Here is a 22,213-nt window from a genome sequence, read left to right on the forward strand (position 1 = left end):
TCACTCACTGGATGCAGGGTCCAGGACCATCCACTGGCGGAGGTAGCTGCGGGGAGGCTCTTGGGCACTGGGGCCGGTGAAGGCACAGTCCACGGGGCTGCCGCAGCCTGAGCTGGCAAAGCCACTGTCATAGGTATCCAGATCCAGGCCAGCCAGCGGGGAGCCTGGGTCACTGTCCTGGGGCCCTGGGGATGCCTCATCCTCCCAGGGTGGTCCCAGAGCCCAGCCCGCTTCATCTGGCAGTGGCACCTTGAGGCAGCTCAGAAGGCTGTCCGGGGGCGCCCCGGCTGAGACACAGCCACAGGCCAGGATGGTGGCATCAGTGCCCACAAGAGAGTGCGAGGGCCCTGGGTCCAGGCTCATGGCAGGGTAACAATTGTCCTCACAGGTGCAGGCCCAGGGCTCATCTGTACCCACTACCATCACTGTGTCGATGGACACCAGGCCATAGGGTCGGTCCCGTTCAGGGCTGTAGGCCCAGCCACCTGTGCTGACAGCCTCTGGGTCCCAGGATCCCCACTTGGGGGTTGCATCCATCTCCTCCAGCTCCTTGGCCTTGGGGGCACTCCAGGGTGGGCATGCGCTGTAGGACTCCAAGGTTGAGGGCATCCCTGGGCTCCAGGATTCCAGCTCCAGGCTAGAGGCAGTGAAAGGTGTGCCCACCCATTTCTAGGAGAAAAGGATTAGGGAAATGTTAGGCAGAGAATGAGAGAAAGAGAAAGACAGACAGAGACAGAGAGAGCTCCAGTAACAGGGTGGGTGGGGAGAGGGGTAGTTGTGGGGGCACCTAGGGACCCGCACACTGTTTCACCTGGCCTCCTGTGTAGGGGTGCACCCTAAAGTACTCAGGGCTTATTTTTTGGCTTTGTGCTTAGGGCTCAGAGCTTACTCCTGGTGGAGCTTGGGGGACTATATATGGTGCTAGGGACCCAATCAAGGTCAGCCACGTGCAAAGCAAGTGCTTTAACCCCTGTACTATCTCTCAGATTTCTTTCAAAATCTTCCTTCCTTCCTTCATTTCTTTTTTTCTCCTTCTCTTCCTCTTCCTCTGCTTCTCCCTTCCTTCATGTTACCCCTTCCTCACATCTCCTTCATCTCTTTTGCTTTTTCTTTTCTGGCTTTTGAGCCACATAACTGGCAACACTCAGGGGTTACTCCTGGCTCTGCACTCAGAAATCAATCAAGGCAGACTTGGGGACCATATGAGATGCCAGAGATTGAACCCAGGTTGGCCCCGAGCAAGGCAAATGACCTATCTGCTGTACTATTGCTCAGCCCCCCTGTTTTTTCTTTCTTTTCTCTCCCACACCTGGAGGTGCTCAGGGAGAAGTGGGATCCTGTCCAGGCATCCTGTGCCGTAGCCTCTCTACCTGTTCCACCCAGGTGCCTTCTGGCCACAGTCCTCTGGCAGCCACAGGAAAGTCTTGGATCCGGAGATCTTCCCAGCCCCCTCAGGGTTCAGCTCAGATTTCCTCCCACCCTCAGTGTCTACCCTGCTGGAGCTGCTGATGGGGAGGTGCTGATGGGGAGGTGCTGGTGTGAGGATGGAGCACAGACAGGATTAGCTTTGAGAGCTGCTCAGAGTGGAGTCCAGGCTCCCCTCCTGCCCTCTCAGGACTCTCCCTGGGCTGAGCCCCAAACATAGGCCCCTCCTGCCTGCAGCCCAGGACAGGAGGGAGAGGCATGTCTCAGGGCTCAGTGGAGCAGGTGCTGCCCCTCCTCCCTGCCTTTACCACATCCTCTCGTCCAGGAAGTGGGCACGTGCCCTCCAGGGGGGCTGTTTGCAGGTAGGGCCAGCTACACCGACTTGTGGCCTCTGGGGAAAGGCCAGGAACAGCCGGGCCCCCACCTGCCAAGGAAATGCATGGTTTCCAGTGGTTCTGTCTGCAGGGAGGGTCCGAAGCTGCTCAGAGCAACACTCACCTTGAAGTCTCCACCGTGGCCTGTGTACAGGGCTTGGAAGAACCATTCAGGGCTGGGCACGGAGCTGTACATCTTCCTCCATGGCCTGTGGGACAGAGGTTGAGAAGCCCCCCAACAGCTCACCTCCTTCACATGCCCCAGGTTCCCAGGGGCTCCCCAGGTATCTCCCTCATCTCCACTCTGAGGTCTGGAAGGAGCAGAGTTTAGGCTTGGCTGCCTCTGATCCCTGATTTTCACTATCATGGGAGGCGGCCAAAAGCCATGCACAGGGCTATGAGAATCTCAGGGTACACTACACCTAGTAGTTCAAGGCACCCAACTCTGTCCTGTGTGGTGTCTGGATAGAGATGAATTAAATGTACCCATGACCTCTGCCCAGTGCCTGGCCCCTGGGGGTTGCTTAGCTGCAGCCCCCAAACAAATCCACGATAGCTAAGCCTTGGGTAGAAGCAGGGAGGGTGTGTCCCCCACACCTGGGGCCTCTTGTGCCCTGCAGGGCATAAACACCAAATCCACAGGCCCAGGTGTGAGCATGGAGGGTGAACCCCACCTTGTAACTCAGGACCCTGCAATCTGGGCAGGTATGTTGAGGTTTGCCTTAGTTTTCCTACTTTAGCTTTCCTGCTTGTCAAGTAAAGCTCAGTGCTGTTCTTAGGCTTACAGGATCTTTGTGAGGGCTAAGAGCACCCAGCAAAGGGACCACCCTTGTCATGATGGTGGCCTAACAGAGAGTGTGGCTCCTCAGCAGGAGCACAGGGGGACCCCCGCACCCCTCTCCCCCCAGCCTCACCTCATCAGGCCAAACTTCAGGCCTAAGAGGACCAGGACTGTGAGCAGGATGAGCAGATAGAAGAGCCTGTATTCCTGCGAGTCTGCAGGGAGCACTGAGGGGAGGGAGCCGGCAGTGAGGGGGAGGGGGACCAGGGCTGGCATCCTTCAGAGATCACGTCTACAACTTCATCTCTCCAGGATGGGGAGACCTATCTCTCTTCCCAGTGTAGGAAAGGCAGGGGGTGTCCAGACACAGGACCTCACCAGTATGAAGGGGTCCTGAACCACAGGGCCTGACTCCCAGAGGGGCACATTGAGGGGCAAGGTGGAGGGGCCAGCCTGAGACCCACCTGCTGGCTGCGTGTGAAACAGGACTGGTTCACTCCAGTCGCTCCAGGTCCCAGCGAAGTTTGAGCCAGGCAGGGGCGCCGCCCGCACCTGCAGCTCATAACTGGAGCTGGGGTGGAACTCCAGGGGCAAGAGGGAGACACTTCTCACGTCCACAGACACCAGCTTCCTCTTGGGGCCCTTTGAGGGGCAAAGGGAGGGCAGATGAGCCCGGCTGCCACTCCCCACCCCCTCACGCAACTCCCTGCAACCCCTGCTGGGCCCCTGGCCTATCTGACTTCCTCACATGCACCTATGGGGACCTTCCCCACCCCCACCCCCGTTACCTATGGGGACTCTGGAGTGGGCACATTCCAAACCCAGACCTTCAGGGACTGGCCTAAGCCCTGCACCGTCACCCTGCTCTGTGGGAGCATGTTCTGGGATGCTCTGGTACTCTGAACAAAAGACATTTCTAGAAGCCATGACGGAGACAAAGGATGCCCCATTGCGACCTTGCTTGATTCTGGACACTTCTAGAACCCTGCAGCTCTGGCCTCTTTGAGCAGTGGGAAGACTGCAACCTTGCTTCCAGATGCTTCTGGAGCTGTCTGGACTAGACAGGAACCTGGTGTGGGACGGGCCCTCTCTTTGGCACACTATTGGGGGGGCTCATGTGGCTGGCCAGGGAGGAAGGGTCTCTGAGCTCAGGAGCAATAAGGAGGGGGTGTTTTTGGTGTCTGTCCCCTGACATGTGGCCACACATACACACACCAACTGGGGGCCACACCTGGCTATGCTCAGGGCTTATTCCTGGCTCTGTGCTCAGGGCCCCTACCCCACCCTCATGCCACAGGCTCTCCAGTTCCTCACCTCAGGGGCCCCAGGTATCCTGTACTGCAGCTCGAACTGCAGCCAGTTCCTGAGGGGGGTGAGTAGGGGCACTGAGTCATAGATGCAGCTCCAGGAGATGTTGTAGCTGCTGGAGGAAGTCACAGTCACGTTCAACGGGGGAGATGGCTTGGCTTGAAGGAAGAGGCCAGAAAGACCAAATGAGGCACCCAGACTCCGGGAGCAGACTCTGGACCCACAGACCTGTCCCCACCATAGTGCCTGTACCCGGTGATCTCCTGCCCTTTCAACCTGGCGGGAAGAGCAAGATCTGCAGAGCTGAGTTGGGGATGCACAGGGAATCCTCTCCTGGGACTCAGGGGCCCACAGCAGCACAGTGGGGCAGATTCCCAGAGACTCTCATTTTACAAGTGGGACTCTTTCTGTACCCCAGCACTGCAGCCTGAGATTGCCTGTTTTCCCACCCGAAAGCTGGCTGGGACCAGAACCCGTGCTGTCCAGCCCAGCACTCACTGTTCAAAGCCAGAACAAAGCTGCCGCACTCATGTGTGTGGAGGCCCCATGGGTCCGTCATGTTGACAATGAAAGTGTCGTCGGCCATGAAGTGTGTCAGGTCCATGCGGCACAGGTACTGGGTATGTGTGGCATTGTGGGCGGCCTCTTGGAGGCTGCAGGATGTGGACATGTCCTTGAATTCTTCATATGGGTCTTCCCTTCAAGACAGAGCAGCAGGCAGGGCAGAAATGGGTTCAGGGATCCAAGCACTGGGACCAAGCACTGGGAGGATAGGGAGTGGGCCGGGTGGGTGGTCACTGAGCATCCCATCCTTCCCTCCTCTAAAGTGTCCCTCAGAAATTGTTTCCAGGATCTGCTGGCATGCCTCTAGGGGCCAGGGAACTCACCACCTCTTTAAGGGTTTGGCTCCCAACTTTAGAGATGTGAGTCCTGCTTGCCCACAGCGAAACTCATCTATCCCTGACAGTCTGTCTCTGCTCTCTGCATCCCACAGGAAGAGTGAAAGCTAAGCACCAAGATTTCTTCCCTCTTACCAGTATCTTCTGAAGGTCTAGCTCCTGCTCAGAGACACCCAGTTAAAATGGGTCCTTTTCTTTTTCTTTTTTTTTGGTTTTTGGGTCACACCCGGTGGTGCTCAGGGGTTACTCCTGGCTGTCTGCTCAGAAATAGCTCCTGGCAGGCACGGGGGACCATATGGGACACCGGGATTCGAACCAACCACCTTTGGTCCTGGATCGACTGCTTGCAAGGCAAACGCCGCTGTGCTATCTCTCCGGGCCCAATGGGTCCTTTTCATATGCTGTCTCCTGCTTTATATTTCAGAAAGCTCCCCAGTGAAGCCCACATATTTATCCACCCTCCAGACACTACCTACGGCAGTTCATAGGTACCAGGATATCTGGGACATCATGAATCTTGTTGTCTCTTAATCCTCAGTGCCTATGGGAATTTAGCACATGTGTTCTGAATGATTGTATGGATGGATGGATGGATTGATAAATTGGGGGAAGGATGAATGCTTGGTTAGAGAGATGGATAGATGAATGAATAAATGGATGGATGAATGGGTGAATTAATGTATGAATGGCTAGATTGGTAAATTGGTGGATGGATGAATGGTTGGTTAAAGAGATGGATGGATGAATGGATGGATGGATGAATGGATGGACTGATGGACAGATAAATGTGTGGATGAATGATAGAGGAAGGTTGCTGGTTTTTATCAGTAGACTAACAAAGCTTAACATCTAAACCAGGCTGATTTGGATCCTCTGAACTCTCCCTCATCTCACTCTGGCTTTTGAGTTTCTGTATTCATTTTGACATCATCCGATTCTACCAAGTACCCTGTGAATCAGTTTCTACTGAACCTGTCATCTTCCTTGTCCAGTCACCCTTGGTAATTTTATGAGTTTCTTCCCCTTTCGTGCCTGCTTGTGTCCATCCCAGGCTTCTCCTGGGTCCATTTATCTAGAGGTACTCCAGACCCCTGATCTTTTCTCAGTCACCTCCTATCTGACCCACGAAGCTCCTTGGCTATTAAATCTCCAGTTCTCCTTGCAGTCAGAGCTAAGCCCCATCTCTCTCCTTTCCTTCAAACCCCATGCAAAGACCATCCCTCTACCAGGATAGATTAGAATAAAGGCAGTCTTACCACTCCTTACCAAGAATGGAATCCTTTTTTATTCAAAAACATAGATTAATAGGGACCCCTGGACCCTGGAAACAGGCCGTGAGCTTGAATTCTTACTCTACCAGTCTCTGGCTGTTAGCAAGCAACAAAACCATTTTGGACTTAAGTGTCCTCCCTGGTTAATCAGAAGGAGCAAGTAGGCACAGAAGTGATGTGTTGAATGAAACACATGGCAAATTGCTGGCCTGTGCTCAGGCTCACACACAGGTGAGAGTCTGTGCACTCTTGGGCCTTATCTCAGAACCACACTGAAACCCTGAACAGGTGGTGGGGGTCAGGAGGACAGTATGACCTTAGAGGACAGTATTCCATGAGCTGGGCTGGCCATGTGACAGGCAGTGACCCCAGTGGTCCTCACTGAGGTCAAACAGGTTGGTGCCGTTGCTGAGTGAGGCTCAGGATGCCACTGTCATCCTGCCACTTACTATCTGAATGACGGATCTGCCACCCTTGGCCTCACTGTCTAGATGTGAATCTCAACCTAAAACTGTGGGTCATCTTGAGATCATTCCCAGAGCAGTCACTTACCAGGTGAGGTTGAGCAAGGCTGGGCGGAAGGTCCCTGTGTCCAGGGTGCAGGTGATCATCTGGAGGTAATCTGTATGGCAGGTGAGGTCTGGGCACGACCAGTCTGTAGAGTCAAGGGGAACAAAGGCTTGATGGAGGAGCCACCTAGGGATGGAGGGTGAATCCTGGCCAGGAAGGATAGCAGGGTTCGGGGAGCACTAAGGCATGGGCTTGGGGCAGGGATTTTTTTACCTGAAAATTCCTCATGCTGAGTTCGAAGGCTGCTAAGGAGGCAGGGCACTGTAAACAGGAAGCAGAGTTCACTGGGCAGGTTCTAGTCCCTGCCCTCCCAGGAGCCCTGCCCCATTCCAGTCACTGATGCCAGCCTTCTCTCAGGGTAGACACTTCCAAGCCCCAGATGCAAGTGAACCTACCCCAGGGAGCAGCCAGAATCCTGCAGAGAAAGTTTTCTGTTGAATTCGGCCTTGCTAGAAAGATGTTTGGTTTGTTTTTGCTTTTCATGGGAGTCCACATCTAGCAGTGCTCAGGGTTTACTACCTGCTCTATGCTCAGGGATCTCCTCCTGGAGATGCTGGGAACCAAACCTGGGCTAGCCTCAGGCAAGACAAACCTCTTACTCCTATACTATCTCTCTGACTAGGTAGTAGGTTTAATACCCCTGTTCTCCAAATTATTGCTTTAAAAATATGGGTATACAACTTAACAGAATGGACGGCTAACAAGAGCTTACTAAACCTTCTGCCATTGTATTAACTACTTCATTGAAGATATAATAATTTTCACAAATGTGGTTGCTACTATACTTTTTCATCTTTATTTCTTTTTTTTTTTTTTTTTTTTTTTTGGTTTTTGGGCCACACCCTGTGACGCTCAGGGGTTACTTCTGGCTATGCGCTCAGAAGTTGCTCCTGGCTTCTTGGGGGACCATATGGGACGCCGGGGGATCGAACTGCGGTCCGTCCTAGGCTAGCGCAGGCAAGGCAGGCACCTTACCTCCAGCGCCACCGCCCGGCCCTTTATTTCTTTTTAAATAAACTTTCTTCTCTTCTTTTTTTCTTTTTTCTATTTTTTTCAATAATTTAGTTTTCGCTTACCTGGAAACAAATGTGTTCTGGTCCACTAATTCAACTTTATAATGCATTTTCTTTAGATTAAAGTAAAAAATAGATATGGACCTATTTCCCAGAAAAAAATATTGAATGTAATCAGATTCCACATCATGGTCAATGTTGAGATAATGTATCGAATAGGTGTGTGTTTTGCTTCGTAAGATCAAGTAATAATGCTGCTATTTCACAACCCTACATCAATCAATAGACATGTACATGCAACACAAGCACACGCACATACACAAACACAAATATACACACACTATTTACCAGAAATTTGTTCTCCTTTTCAAAAGGATGCATTTTCAGTGGCCTTTTCCTATCTTTGTTTGACTATAGAAGCCCTAAGTGGGATTGGTATTGTTCCTTCCTAGACCTCTTTCTGTGTTTGACAGCGGAGTCTTCAGGAAAAGCTGTTCTATCCTAACCCCCTCTCCCTAAGAGCAGCTGGTCTCACTCCTGCTCTGAGCTGCTGAGACCCCTACCCAAGAAAATGAAAGTGAATTTATACTCATTTCTTGCCCTTTGCAATAGAGCAGAAATGGACCACTGAGGCATACCCTCTGTTCCTGAGTAGATATTGTGGATGGACCATACAGGAAGACACTGAGGATGAACCACAGAGGCAGAAATTGTGGATGAACTATAGAGGCAGACATTGTGAAAGGACCATGGATGTAGACATTGTGGATATCCAGTGACAGACGTTGTGAAAGGACCACTGAGACAGACATTGTGGATGGCCACAGAGGTAGACATGGACAGATCATGGAAACAGAAATTATGGATGACCACAAAGACAGACATTGTGAAAGGACCATGAGCAGACATTGTGGATGGACCATGGAGAAAGACATTGTGAGTAGACCATGGAGGCAGACATTGAGGATTGGGCATACTCTTGACTCTGGCTTTGGCCTCACAATCTTGTCAACACAATTCTCTGAGCAGCCCCAGTGGGTGGTCAGAGCAGGAAATGCCCTTCACTGAGGAACACAGGGCCCACAGGGGGGCAAGTTGAAGCCCAATGGGGAGAAAATAACCTGATTTTGCCAGGAGCCAAGTGCAGGAGCCCACAGCATGGTGGATCTTGCTGGGTTTCCAGTATGTTCTTCCTCCAGGACATATGAAGCCCCAAACCTGTGGCTGGGCCCCTTGAGACCCTGTGTGTCCCTGTGTCTCCTATCCTATAGTGTCACTGGTAGACAGACTATATATAGGAAGAGTTGCTTTCCCACAGAGGGTCTTAAGATGTCAGACAAAACCCAAATCTATGGTATACAGTTGATGTGGGGGTACTGGCCAACCAGACTTCCCTTGTCCAGCCAGCCACAGGGCACTACTCACCAGCCTGGAGCATCAGCAGGAACAGAGGGACACCCCAGCGACACAGCATGCTGCTCCTAAGGCCTGCAAGAAATACACAATGAGACAAGCTGAGGCCACGTCCTAGAGGGTCTCCTTCCTACCCTGTCCATCCTACCTCCCCTAGAGACTTGCTTTGGAGTCTGTGATCAGTATCCAGATAAACCCCAATAAAGCAAGAGACCTGGAGGCCCCAGAGTCCTCCCCCTGTAGAAATTACTGAGTGAAGCAAGCCCTGAATACAGTAGGGTGTGATCCAAAAACCAAAGAAATCACTGATCTGCACTGTGGGTGACACCCTCTCACCTCTTCCTCTTACTTCCTTCTTTTACTCAGTCCAAGTGAGACTCAAACTCCCTCCCCTGAGCCCCAGCTGCACCAGTGGATGCAGCTTTGTCTTCAAGACAAAGCTCAGGCTCCTGGGCTGCTGGAGGACCCCATGAGGAGCCTGGCAACAACGCAAAGGGGACTGGAACACATGAGTGAAGTTAGCCTGAAGGACACACACACAGGACTTTTGCACTCATTTTTGGCACACAGACCAACTGGAGTCGGCATAAATGCATGGTATAAAAGGGGGTTGCCTAGATCAATCATGGCCCCAGAGCATAGGAAGGAGAAGGACAGAGATGGGAAGAAGTAAGAAGAGGCGGACGGGAAGTAATGGGGGGCGGGGAGACAGGCACCAAGGGCCTCAGTATATGGTAGTGCAGCTACACATCTTAACCACAGAGCCAACCACACTGGAGAAGAGACTTATATTACAATGACAACAAACTTACAAACGTGGCTGCCATGGGGGGTGGGGGAGGTCGACCTGGACACACTGTGCAGAGTAGCTGACACTGATGCTGAGAACATTGTATGTATTATCTAGATACACTGCATACATATATGATATGCATCTGTTAATAACTTTGTAAATCATGGCACTTCAATAAAAAAAACAGAAAAAAGAAGCCTGTGGGCACAGCCCCCTGGAGAGATTTTGGGGCAGAGGGCCACTATCCAAAGCTGACTGTTCCAAACACTGAGTCCTTCCTGCTGGTCTCACCCACAGCCCACCTGGTCCTTACGAAAGCTGGACCTTAATGAAGAAGTGGAGCAGGTGTTGGCTGGGCTCTTCCTCTCTCTGAGCTAATGTTTCTCTAAAGCTGAAATATTAGCACCTACTCTGGGCAGTGTTGGGAGCATGGAGGAAGCCAATACAGACAGCCAGGGCCGGTGTGGGGTGGGGTTGGGGAAAAACAGCCTGCCTGTTCAGGGTCTGCAGCTTCAGAAACAAGAAGCCCTATGACAGGCCTTATTGATAAAATTCTAGCCACACCTGCAGACTGTGAGACCAGTTTTCAGTGACTAGTTTCCATCAATGCACTCACTCCCTTCAAAATCTGGCTCTGATCTCCTCAGCACTGATACCTGTAATGGTGCCTTTGCTTTGTTTGGGAACCACACCCAGTAGTGTCCAGGGGCTTCTCCTGGCTCTGCACTCAGGAATCACTCCTGGTGGTGCTGTGGGGTGACCGTATGGAACACAGGGTGGCCCTGTAGAAGCCCACTCCACTGTGTTCTCTCTCCCGCTACTGCTCAGTAGTAGTAGGTGTGCCTTTGTCTTCACAGGAATAATGGTCACTATGAAGAAGGAATTGTCCTGGGATGAGGAGGCGACAGCCGTGAAGGCACAGCACAGCATGTGCCCTACCTGATTTCAGCTCCCAGCACACATTGTGGGCTGCACTCCTGGAGGACTTCAGGGTATTCCAGCACCTCATCTTCAGGCTCTGCAGTGAACTGCCAGCTTGGTAGACTGAGAACCACCAGAGGGCTCCCCTGGCCTCCTGAGCACCACTTGGAGGACTAAAAATGAAGAATCCATGCAACTGAATAGCATCCCCAAGAGGAAATGCCCTACAACCCTGCTGTGAGAGAGGGTGAGGTGCACTCTCTCTCACAGCACACCTTGAAGGGCTACCTTTGACACAGTTGGCAGAGTCTCTGCACACACACACCCAGGAGTACCTGCAGTGCCTGAACCTCTACCAGGCATCCAAACAACCATAGGATAAAGAAAGGACACCACATGATCTTTCCACAGTCCTCAGCTCCACACAGGGACACATAGGCCTCTGGCTGCTGGAGCCTCTTCTGGGAAACCAATTGGGACCCCTGACCTGGGGATACCCACCCAGGCTGACAACAAGACTCTGGAGAAAAGACCAGAGCTGAGTGACCACTGTCCTAGGACTCTAGTCAAAAGGAGAGTGGCAGAGGCTTGGACAGGAGTCTGACAGAAGTCAAAGAGGAGTCTGAGTAGCACCAGCAGATCCGAGTCCCAAGGGCATTGCTAAGGCCCACACAGCTGGACACAACTCAGTTCCATAGCCAGACACAGCTCACATCCATAGCTGGACTTTTCCTTTCCCTGAGCCCACAGCTGAACCATCCAAGCCCCATGGCTCAAAGGCCCTGAGATAGATGTGGCTTCTCTGACCCCAGTTCTCAGCACTGAAGTGGTAACATGGTGCCCTGTGGCACGGACAAAGACAGGGCAGTGCTCTGTGATGCAAAAGTAAAACAGGAGGTGCTGGGTTCTTACTGGCCAGCTACTCCAAATGACTCAACACTCCCATCTCCCAGCCCTCCCTCAACTCCCCTCTAAAACATACTTCCCTCCCAACACTCCCAACCTGCTCTCTTTTCTTCCCTAAAGCCACAGTGGAAGGTTCTAGAACCGCTGCCTTCAAGGTTTTCACTGGGACTATTATTTCTTGTTATTTATCTTGACTTTGTCTCCCAGTTTCGTTCCATTGAACATGTCTCAAAGACCAGCAGAGGGTCAGACTAGGGCTTCAAGGTGTTTGCTCATCCTTTCCAGGCCTCATCTGGAGAGGGAGATAAAAGACTCCCAGGGGAAAGTAAAGTCAGTACTTGGTAGAGCACTTGGAACAAAGTCAGACACATTGCATGGATATAAGGCTCCTTCAAACATTACCGTAAAGAGAAATACCATGAAATCAAAAAGCTAAATCCAAGGGAACAAAGGGCACATTTGGAAGGTGTTGAGACCTGTATTGACAAAGGAACAGAGACCAGCCTAAGAACTTAGCATTAAGTCAAGAGTGCTCAGAGGTTTGAAGGAAAGTCTGGCTCTAGGTCCCACAGGGCCTAGCTCTGAGGTCACCACAAAGGAGAGGAGAGCAGTGGGGCTTGGGCCAGGCCATGTGTTCTGGGCCCATGGCCCAGCCTCTCTGCCCTGTCCTATCTGAGATGCTGCTATTGGTTGCTTATATGCCAGGGGAGCCTCACAGCCAGGCTGTAAGAACAGAGCCCAGACCTCCAGGGCTGAGAAAGGATTTCCGGGCTTGTGGTAAATCTGACTAAAAGAGGACCCTAACCAGAAGATTCTGGGGAGGAGAAGAGCTTAAGGGGATCAGATTGAACAGTGTTTCACATCAGCAGCAACAAAGAAAAAGAAACCAAGACCCAAAGCTCTGGAGGGCACAGCCAGACTGGATTGCTTACAAGCCATGTGGATGAGGGTGGGGAATACAGGAGCTGTGGGGCAGGTAGGACACATAGTGAACATGTGGGTGAGGGTGGGGTAAATCCCAAGGCTTCACTCCTAGTGAGTGCAAAGGTCAAGGGATGAGCATGGACTAAAAACAGAGGTTGCAGTTCACAGAGGAGTGAATATGAGACTGGCCTGACCCACATGTCTTTGGCTGTCTGTCCTCTGTCCAAAAGGGATGCTCAAAAAAAAAAATGATGTGTGCAAGAAGCATTTGTACACGGGTTTTTGAATAGGACGACTTTCTATAGTGAAACCCAGAAGTGATCTTTACATCCACTGTCAGAGGATGAAAGGTCTGGTGGTGGTGGTGCCATGACACAGTGTGAAGATGAACCAGCGTGTCACACCACTAAGCATGCCACTATTCCATGGGAAACTCAGGGTGGTGGTGGCAGCACAGCTTAGAAGGGAACAGGTGAATACCACCTACAATGCCATGATGCCCAAAAGAGAAGCCTACATACATGTAGTAGTACATACACAAGGATTTCTGGAGTTGAATGAGCTCTGGAGATCCAGGTAGTGCAGTTGACGTGTTCTACAGATGTGAGACACAGGAGGATGGTAAAGAGAAAGCCAAGCCAAGCCAAAAAAAAAAAAAAAAATGGCATCAGGGTTGGAGCAATAGGACAGAGGGTTGGGCACTTGCTTGGCATGTGATCTACTTGGGTTCAATTCCTGAAATTCCATATAGTCCCCCAAACTGTTCCAAGTGATTGCTGAGTGCTGAGCTCTGAGCACTGACTGCTAGGTATAAAAAGACGGAGAGCGACTATTGTTAGATCAAGGCTTTGTTCTTTGTTTTTCAGTTTTGATTTTATTTTGAATGATAAAAACACATAACCACACACCAAAAAAGCCCAGAAACAGAGTTTTACTTCACTGGTAAATTCTGCTAAATTTAAATAAGGTTGACTGCCAACTTATCTCAGACTCATACCCAAACCGCAGAACACTTACAAATTCATCTTCTTCAAATTGACACTGCTGATACCAAAGACAGCCAAAGACTAAAAAAAAAAAATTCCAGCCCAATAGCCTTGATTATTTCTGGTTATGGTGGGTGGGTACATCTGACAGTGCTCAGGAGCTCCTAATAGTTCAATGCTCAGGCATCACTCCTTATGTGTTTAGAATAACTGGGCTCTGGCAGGCCAATTCTGAACTCTTGCCCACTGTGATCTCTGTGATCCCCAGGGTAAATTCTGATGTCAAAATTCTCAATAAAAAACTAAAAGTGAATTCAACAGCACACTAAAATGATTCTGCACCAAAATTAAATGGAATTTGCCCTTAAAATGTAAGGATGCATACAAAAAAGGTATCAAATTAACAGAACAAAGGAGAGAGAGAAAATCACACAATCAATGGATGCAGAACAATAAACTAACAAAATTCAACATCCTTTCATGACAAAAAGCACTAAGTAAAGTAGGAGTAGCAGGAAATTACCTTAACATAATAAAGGTCATACATGAAAAGTTCACAGTGAATCTGTGAATTAAATGTGAACAATAGAAAATGCCCACTCTGGACTCTTTGATTGAACATTGGAATAGAAATTCCAAATGTCAAAGCACTTAGGTGATAAAAAAAAAAGAAGTTTTAAAAGCATGTAAATTAGGAATAAGAGAATAAAATTATCTCAGCTGACAGATGACAGGATCATATACTTAAAAGCTTTAGATTCTACACTGATAAAAACAATTGAGCTAACAATTTATTTAGTTAAGCAGTTGAATACAAAAATCAAAACTAAAATCGAGGGCCGGGCAGTGGCGCTAAAGTTAAGGTGCCTGCCTTGCCTGCGCTAGCCTTGGACGGACCGCGGTTCGATCCCCCGGCGTCCCATATGGTCCCCCAAGCCGGGAGCAACTTCTGAGCACATAGCCAGGAGTAACCCCTGAGCGTCACCGGATGTGGCCCAAAAACCAAAAAAAAAAAAAAAAACAAAAAACAAAAAAAACTAAAATCGAGTGCATTTCTAAATACTAACAAACCAAAATTCTAAGAAAAAAATACAATTTACAAGAGTACTAAAGGGAATAAAATACCTCAGAATCAAGTTATACCAGAAGGCAAAAGACTTGTACAAGTAAAATAACAAAATATTATAGGAAGATATTAAAGAAGACAAAAGTAAATATGGAAAGAAATTCCATATTCAGGGTTGGAGAGATGGTACAGCCAGTAAGGCACTGGCCTTGCATGCAGCTGACTCTGCAGCTGACCCAGCATTATATCTGTTCTCCTGAGCACCACGAAGAATGATCTCTGAGCTCAAGTCAAGAATAAGCCCTGAGCACAGCTAAGTTAGAAGGGAGAGTAAGAAAGAGAATGAAAAGAAAGAAAGAAAGAAAGAAAGAAAGAAAGAAAGAAAGAAAGAAAGAAAGAAAGAAAGAAAGAAAGAAAGAAAGAAAGAAAGAAAGAAAGAAAGAAAGAAAGAAAGAAAGAAAAAGAAAGAAAGAAAGAGAGAGAGAGAAAGAGAGAGAGAGAAAAAGAAAGAAAGAAAAAGAAAGAAAGAAAGAAAGAAAAAGAAAGAAAGGAAGGAAGGAAGGAAGGAAGGAAGAAAGTAAGAAAGAAAGAGAGAGAGAAAGAGAGAGAAAGAAAGAGAAAGAAAGAAAGAAAGAGAGAAAGAAAGAAAGAGAGAGAAAGAAAGAGAAAGAAAGAAAGAGAAAGAAAGAAAGAGAGAGAGAAAGAGAAAGAAAGAGAAAGAAAGAAAGAAAAAGAAAGAAAGAGAAAGGAAGAAAGAACGAGCAAGAAAGAAAGAAAAAAGAAAGAAGGAAGAAAAAGAAGAGAGAGAGGGAAGGAGGGAGAGAGGAAGGAGGGAGGGAGGGGAGGAAGGATAGAAAAATAGATGGAAGGAAGAAAAAAGGAGGACAGGGAGGGAAGAAGGAAGAGAGGGAATAAGGAAGGATGGAAGGGGGAAAAGGGGAAGGAAGGATGGAAAGGGAAGAAAGAGAAGGAAGGAAGTAGGCAGAAAAGATTGTGGATTGGGGCCGGGTAGGTGGCGCTGGAGGTAAGGTGTCTGCCTTGCAAGCGCTAGCCAAGGAAGGACCTCGGTTCGATCCCCCGGCGTCCCATATGGTCCACCCAAGCCAGGGGCGATTTCTGAGCACATAGCCAGGAGTAACCCCTGAGCGTCAAACGGGTGTGGCCCAAAAACCAAAAAAAAAAAAAAAAAGATTGTGGATTAGAAGATTTAATATTTAGCTGTATGGAGCAAGTTTTAGAATTATCACAATCTATGGAAACCACAGTCTCTCAAATACCACAGAGTGATTGCTACTACCTATTTTCACTGCAGTGTTATTTATAGTAGGCATGATATGGAAAGGCACCTAACTATCCTGGCTGAGGAATTGATCAGGAAGATAGATAAGAGTATTATTTTACCTTTAAGAGGAACAATATTTTGGGACATTGGTGATGGGAATGTTGCACTGGTGATGGGGGTGTGTTCTTTACATGACAGAAACCCAACCACAATTATGTTTATTATCAATGTGTTTAAATAAAATATTATTTAAAAAAAAAAAGAGGAACAGGGACCGGAGAGATAGTATGGAGGTAAGGCGTTTGCCTTTCATGCAGGAGGTCATCGATTTAAATTCCTGCATCCCATATGGTCCCCCGTGCCTGCCAGGAGCAATTTCTGAGCCTGGAGCCAGGAATAACCCCTGAGCACTGCCAGGTGTGACCCAAAAACCACAAAAAAAAAAAAAAAAAAAAAAAAGAGGAACAATATATCTACAGCATAAATCAACTGATGATGTCAAACTCTGTGAAATAAGCCAAACACATGTACACCAACCCAGACAAATCAGACATGATTGAATTTACATGACATATTTAAAGTCATTGAACTCAGAGAAATGGAAAGTAGAATGGCGGTTGCCAAAGTCTGGTGGGAGGGGAAATTGGGAGTTTTTCAGAGGGGACAGAGTTTCAGTCATGCAAAAGGAAGATTTCTAGAGTAGAAACGGTCTAATCATGTGCAGGCAGATATAATAGTGAGCTGCACTTTTGAAACTGTCAAGAGAGTTTTCACAGCTAGTAGTTAGCAAAGTCCAAATCGGGATTCTGCTTGGCACCAGTACATCCTACATGGGACCACACATGGGACCACACACCCAGAAGTCTACAGACACTGCAGAGAGGTAGGGGTAGACACCCCTTGTGACAGCCAGCTGAAGTGTCCTATTTAGCAGCTATGTCTTTGTGGGTCAGCAACTCCCATTTGACAAGTGCCAAAAAAAAAAAAAGTTTCAATGTTAAAACATCTTTACTGTTGAAACAGTAGTATAGTGGGTAGGGCACTTGCCTTGCACACGCTAAAACCAGATTTGATCCCTGGCATCCCATATAATCTTGTGTGCACTGCCAGGAGTGATTCCTGAATGTACAACCAGGAGTAGTCCCTGAGCATTTCCATTGTGCCCCACCTCAAACAACACAAAACAAATCTCTGGTATTTCTCTACATCATGTAAGCATAAATATGAACAAAATTTTAATGACAGAATGTTTATCAGTAAAAGTACTTAAATACCCACTAATTATTCTAATGAAAGAGGCTTCATGAAAACTAGTTTTTAAGACATTATAGGATAGCAAAAATATATTAACAGAGAAATAAAAATATAAAATAAGGTTGAACATTTAACAAGGGTTGGAGAGATAGTACAATGGTCATATATAACATATAAGATTAATTTTGATAAATCATTAATTTTGATAATCATCGATTATCATTATTTACAATGATATGTAATTCTTTTGGGGGGACCACACCCAGTGAAGCTCAGAGGTTATTCCTGGCTCTGCACTCAGAAATCACTTCTGGCAGGCTCAGGCAACCATATGGGATGTTAGGGATCAAACCTGGTTCCATCCCCAGTCAGCCATGTGCAAGGCAAATGGCTTACTGCTGTGCTGCCACTCTGTCCCTCTGATATGTAATTCTTTTTTTTTTTTTTTTTTTTTTGGTTTTTGGTTTTTGGGTCATGGCCCGGCAGCACTCAGGGGTCACTCCTGGCTCCACGCTCAGAAATCGCTCCTGGCAGGCTCGGGGGACCATATAGGATGCCGGGATTCGAACCAATAACCTTCTGCATGAAAGGCAAACGCCTTACCTCCATGCTATCTCTCCAGCCCCTGATATGTAATTCTTACTATGATATTTTCATGTGTATGATATAGTCTATAATTTATATATCTTCAAATTATGTATAAAATAATTTTTATTGTATGAGAACTCAATTAGAAGATCAGAAAAATCCTAAAATCCAAAATCAGCAAAATCCTTTTTTTGGGGAAGGTCACACCTAATGGTGCTCAGTGGTTACTCCTGACGATGTGCTTAGAAATTACTTCTGGCAGGCTTAAGGGACCATATAGGATGCTGGGGATTGAATTCAGGTCAGCCGCATGCAAGGGAAACAACTTTCCCACTGGGCTATTGCTCTGGCCCCCATAAGATTAGCAAAATCCTTCAAAAAGCACAATGAAAGAAAATATTCAAATGGCCAATAAGTTACATGGAATCAATACTTATCAGAGAAATGCACAGGGACACCTCAAAACATTGCCACTCCACCCCAAAACATTACCACTCCACCCCAGTCCAGCATGAAAATTAGATTATTCCAAGAGCTACCAAGGACATGGAGAAGGAAATGCTCCACCCTACCCCATTATTCTGGGTCACTCAGTGAAGTTTCTGTAGCACAAGAGCCTGGACAATCTCATCTTGAAGGCGCCAGTGAGAAGTGTGTGTGTGTCCACAGGGCAGGCAGGTGGGCCCAGACTGTGTTGTTTATCCCCGCCCAGCACTGGAAAGAACCCAAGTTCCTGGCTTCCCTGCATCTGTTCTCACTGATGAGTCAGGATCAGGTCCATTTAGTTCCCCAAAGCAGTGAACCCTCTCAGGCATGACCACTCGGGGCCTGGGACTGAAAGTGAAAGGTGAGTGCTGGGGACAGTCTCTAGCATGCTGGACAGAAAGAAGCGAGGTGGGAAGCAGGGACTCCCCAGCATGCCTGGACAGTCATGCCAACGGCTCCCCAGAAGGGGAAGTATGCAGGCTAAGGGGCTTCCCAAAAAGGAACCCAGGAGAAGGGGCTCCTAGCATGTCGTTGTCATCTAGCTGTCTGCTGCCCTCCTAGCTGCTCTCCTGCCTCCATCCAGCCCCTCCAGCCCAGACCTTCCTGCACATGCCCATGAGACTCCCCCTTGGGCCATCAGAGGATGCCTCACATTCAAGATAATTCAGGGTCACCGCCCACCCCTGTTTAGCAGCCCTGGCTTTCTGAGGCAGTACCCCCCTCTCACATACACTCCTCTGTTATCTGGTTTCCCTGTGGCACGTATTTGTGGGTCTCCCACTCTCTCCCCTCTAGCTTGACTTAGTCACTGAGACCAGTTCAAAGTTTTCTTCATCTTTGCTCTCTCCAAAGGCATGAGTCACTCCTTCCTCGGGCTCCAGGCCAGCACAGGGCATAGCCTTTGTGGCATCGTGTTTCCTGGCCCTGCCAGAAGGGCTCATCACTGCCTGTAACCGACTTAGTGCTTGACGGGTTTCATATGTGATGGAGAGAAAGCATGAGTGCCCTCTATTTTCACTGCTCATTCTTTTGGTCTCTTCTTTCCCAGAGTCAGTGTATTGGGGGCTCTGGTTGAGAAGAATTGGAACCCCATTGTTCCCCCCCCAAGCCCCCATGCTCCTGTGCCACTCTTCCTCTTTTGCTTCCTTATTCTCTGCCATCCACTTCATGCTATCTCTCCCCTAAAATGTGTCTCCACTTTCACACCAGTTGAAATTCAACACTAAATGCTTCCAGTTTGCAACTTGTCTCCCTCTAAAACTCAAACTCTCGAGATGGGAAATTCTGCTGTTTTTTTCAGGCAGCATTGCAAATGCTGGGATGGGCCCGATCTATAGGAAGGGCTTGCAGTGTAAGTGAAGAATAGGGAATAAATAAGTCCATGGACCTATGAATGGAATGAATGGAGGGGTGGCTGGGGAAATGGCTGGATAAGTGGATGAATGGGTAAACATATGAATGATGGAGGAAAGAATGAGTGGGTGGATGGGTGGATGAATCAATGGCTAATTGGATAAAAAGATGAGTGATGGGTAATTAAATGTGTGGATAAATGAATCAAAGGATGAATAAAAGGGTAAAAAGATGAATCCAGGCTGAATGGATGAATAAAGGAATGAATGAGGCCAACAACTGTTATGGCTTTCTTGTTTCCTCCACCCCAAGTCTTCTGCCTGAAGGAACTTCCCTTCTGCCACATTCTCAGCTCCCAGTGCCCTCACTATCTTGACCACTGTGATGTGCAGTGCCAGAGAGATCTGGGACGTTCACAGAGATGTAGTGAGTTCTTAGGTGGAGGAAGAAACTGGCAGTGTCGGGAAAGAGGGGGTTCTGCCCTACATCCAGTGACACCTGAGCACTCTTTACCTTTTGTACCCAGCCTCCTTCCATTCTCACCTACACTGCGTAGTGTCCAGGCCTGGCAGAAGAGTAGGAGGCAGTCCTAGGACTCCATAGGGTGGAACTATTAAAACATTACATTTTAACCAGTGCCCAGGGGTGGGGGATGAAGGATGGGTGTGTTGGGAACCTGGGATCAGAGTTTAGTCAGCACAAGCTTGTCTCCTTCCCATAGCCCATGCAACCTCTGAACTTGCAGCCTCTCTCCCCTCAGAGCTGTGAGCCCCCTCCATGCAGCTCCTCCTCTCCTGAACACCTGCCTTCTCCTGGAACTTCTCTCAACTTGTGACCTCTTTCAATGTAATCTTTATCTGCCCTGCAAGTCCCATGGACCTGAACAACCTCACCCAGACTGCAAACTTTGGTCCCTGTGGTCACGCTTTAGTCCCACCTTGCATCCCAAGGTAGGACAGGACAGGACAGGACAGTAGGCATTCTACAGAGGAAGGAGGTACTGCCTCATGCCTGCCTGAGGTCATAAAGTGTGTTTGTAGGGACTGGTGGCTGGATAACTCCTCCTTGCCTAGCAGGGAGACAGCTCTGATCTGCCCGAGCTGACAGGTCCTCAGACCCTGGCCCCATGGGGCCCCTGAGCAGATGTGAAACAAGGGCTCAGAGAGGCCCATAGTATCACTTGTGGTGCCTAGCAGTGAGGGCCTGAGCTGGCCTGGACCTTGCTTGCCTCACAGGGAGTCCAATGGCTGTGAAGAGAGAGGACCAGTGAGTGCTGGTTGCAGGTGCAGCCCTGGGGGCCAACACAGGGCTCTGCCTCCAGTCCAGTCAGGCCTTCAGAAGTTCTGAGTTTACTCAGTGCTCTCATCTGACTGTCATGAAAGTCCCTCTGACCAGACCCCTGGGGGAAGAAGAGGGGGTGACAATACCTGCAGGGATGCCTCCTCCTTCCCCAGTCCCTGCACTTGAGTTTGAGAATCAGCAGGTGCCTGTAAGGAAGGGGCTGGAAGAGGATCCCCTTCTTAGGAGGTGGATATTCCTTCTGCAGCCTCCCTTCACTTGTAAATGCTTCCCTCCTGGGGACCTTAGCCTCCCCCCCCCCATCTGAGCTTCAGTTTCCCTGTTTGTGGGAAAGTGCAACTCAATCTCCCAATGGTAAAATGAGAATATAGGGGCAGTGGAGGTGAAATGGGGGGTAGTGGAGGTAAAATAGGCTAGTGGAGGGGAAATGGGGCCAATAGAAGAATAAGAACCCCCAGCCTGTGGGGGCTCTGCAGTCCTGAGTCCCTCCTGAATATAAGGAAAGGGGGAACCTTTTTTGCAGGGAGAGGGGGTGAGGTGCAGAGATCTGCTGAGGGCAGGAAGGGAGTGGGCTCCATTGCCACTATTCCCCCAGTTGCTTCCCGTAATTATCTCATCAGGAGATGAAGGAGACCCCCTCTTCTGCCACCTGGGCCAGACCAGAACCCTTCAGAAGGCTTGTCATGCACCAGGCTCCAGTGCTTAGGGGTGCAACCCTAAGGGGAAAGGACTCTGAGTGTGCAACTTCCAGCTCTTGGTCAGCTGCTTTTGCAGTTCTGAGCCTCAGACCCTCACAGGCACTCAAGAGGTTGCTGCTGCACCTATACTCTGCAATTGAGCCAGTGCAGCTTCCAGGTCGGCGAGAGGTCACAGACCCAGACCAGCGTCTCCCCCATCTCCATGAGTTGCTAAAACCCTGTGCTTCCCCCAAGCCTAAAGCTTCAAAAACCACAGCCCCTGCTCTCCCCCTACTTGGAACGCTATGTGTGCCGGCCACAAGTACATGGGAACTGGCTGTGCTGTGCAGTGGCGATAAGCACTAGCAACCTGCCCAGTACCTGCGCAGAACTCCCTGACTCTGCCCAGGCATCTACTCTCTCTGTGGCCTGGACTCTCCTACCCTGCCCCCAAGGATGCGGAAAAAAATAGTCTTCAATGCAGAGCCTGGCATAAGGCTGTGTCTGCCCCTGGGAGCATCGCCCAGTCCTGGGCCAGCCCTTCCCATTGGCTCCATGGATTGTGCATCCTCTTGGCCCTGCTGTTTGGTCTCCACAAGAGTTTCGGGTCCACTCAGCCTGTAC

General features: G+C 49.1%; 1 protein-coding gene across 1 annotated transcript in view; it reads right to left on the reverse strand.

The window, feature by feature from the left end:
* IL21R (interleukin 21 receptor) overlaps positions 1-22,213 on the reverse strand; it is a 45,360-nt gene continuing 23,147 nt past the window's right edge. Inside the window, exons 4-12 of the mRNA XM_049788143.1 lie at positions 9,067-9,129; positions 6,842-6,889; positions 6,611-6,713; positions 4,387-4,586; positions 3,895-4,046; positions 3,045-3,222; positions 2,714-2,807; positions 1,924-2,008; positions 1-669 (exon numbers count right to left, since the gene is read on the reverse strand). Coding sequence (XP_049644100.1) covers positions 1-669; positions 1,924-2,008; positions 2,714-2,807; positions 3,045-3,222; positions 3,895-4,046; positions 4,387-4,586; positions 6,611-6,713; positions 6,842-6,889; positions 9,067-9,129 — 1,592 coding nt within the window. The remainder of the gene's footprint in view (positions 670-1,923; positions 2,009-2,713; positions 2,808-3,044; positions 3,223-3,894; positions 4,047-4,386; positions 4,587-6,610; positions 6,714-6,841; positions 6,890-9,066; positions 9,130-22,213) is intronic.

This window comes from Suncus etruscus, chromosome 15 (genome assembly GCF_024139225.1).
Source record: "Suncus etruscus isolate mSunEtr1 chromosome 15, mSunEtr1.pri.cur, whole genome shotgun sequence".
In the NCBI taxonomy this organism is placed as follows: Eukaryota; Metazoa; Chordata; class Mammalia; order Eulipotyphla; family Soricidae; genus Suncus; species Suncus etruscus.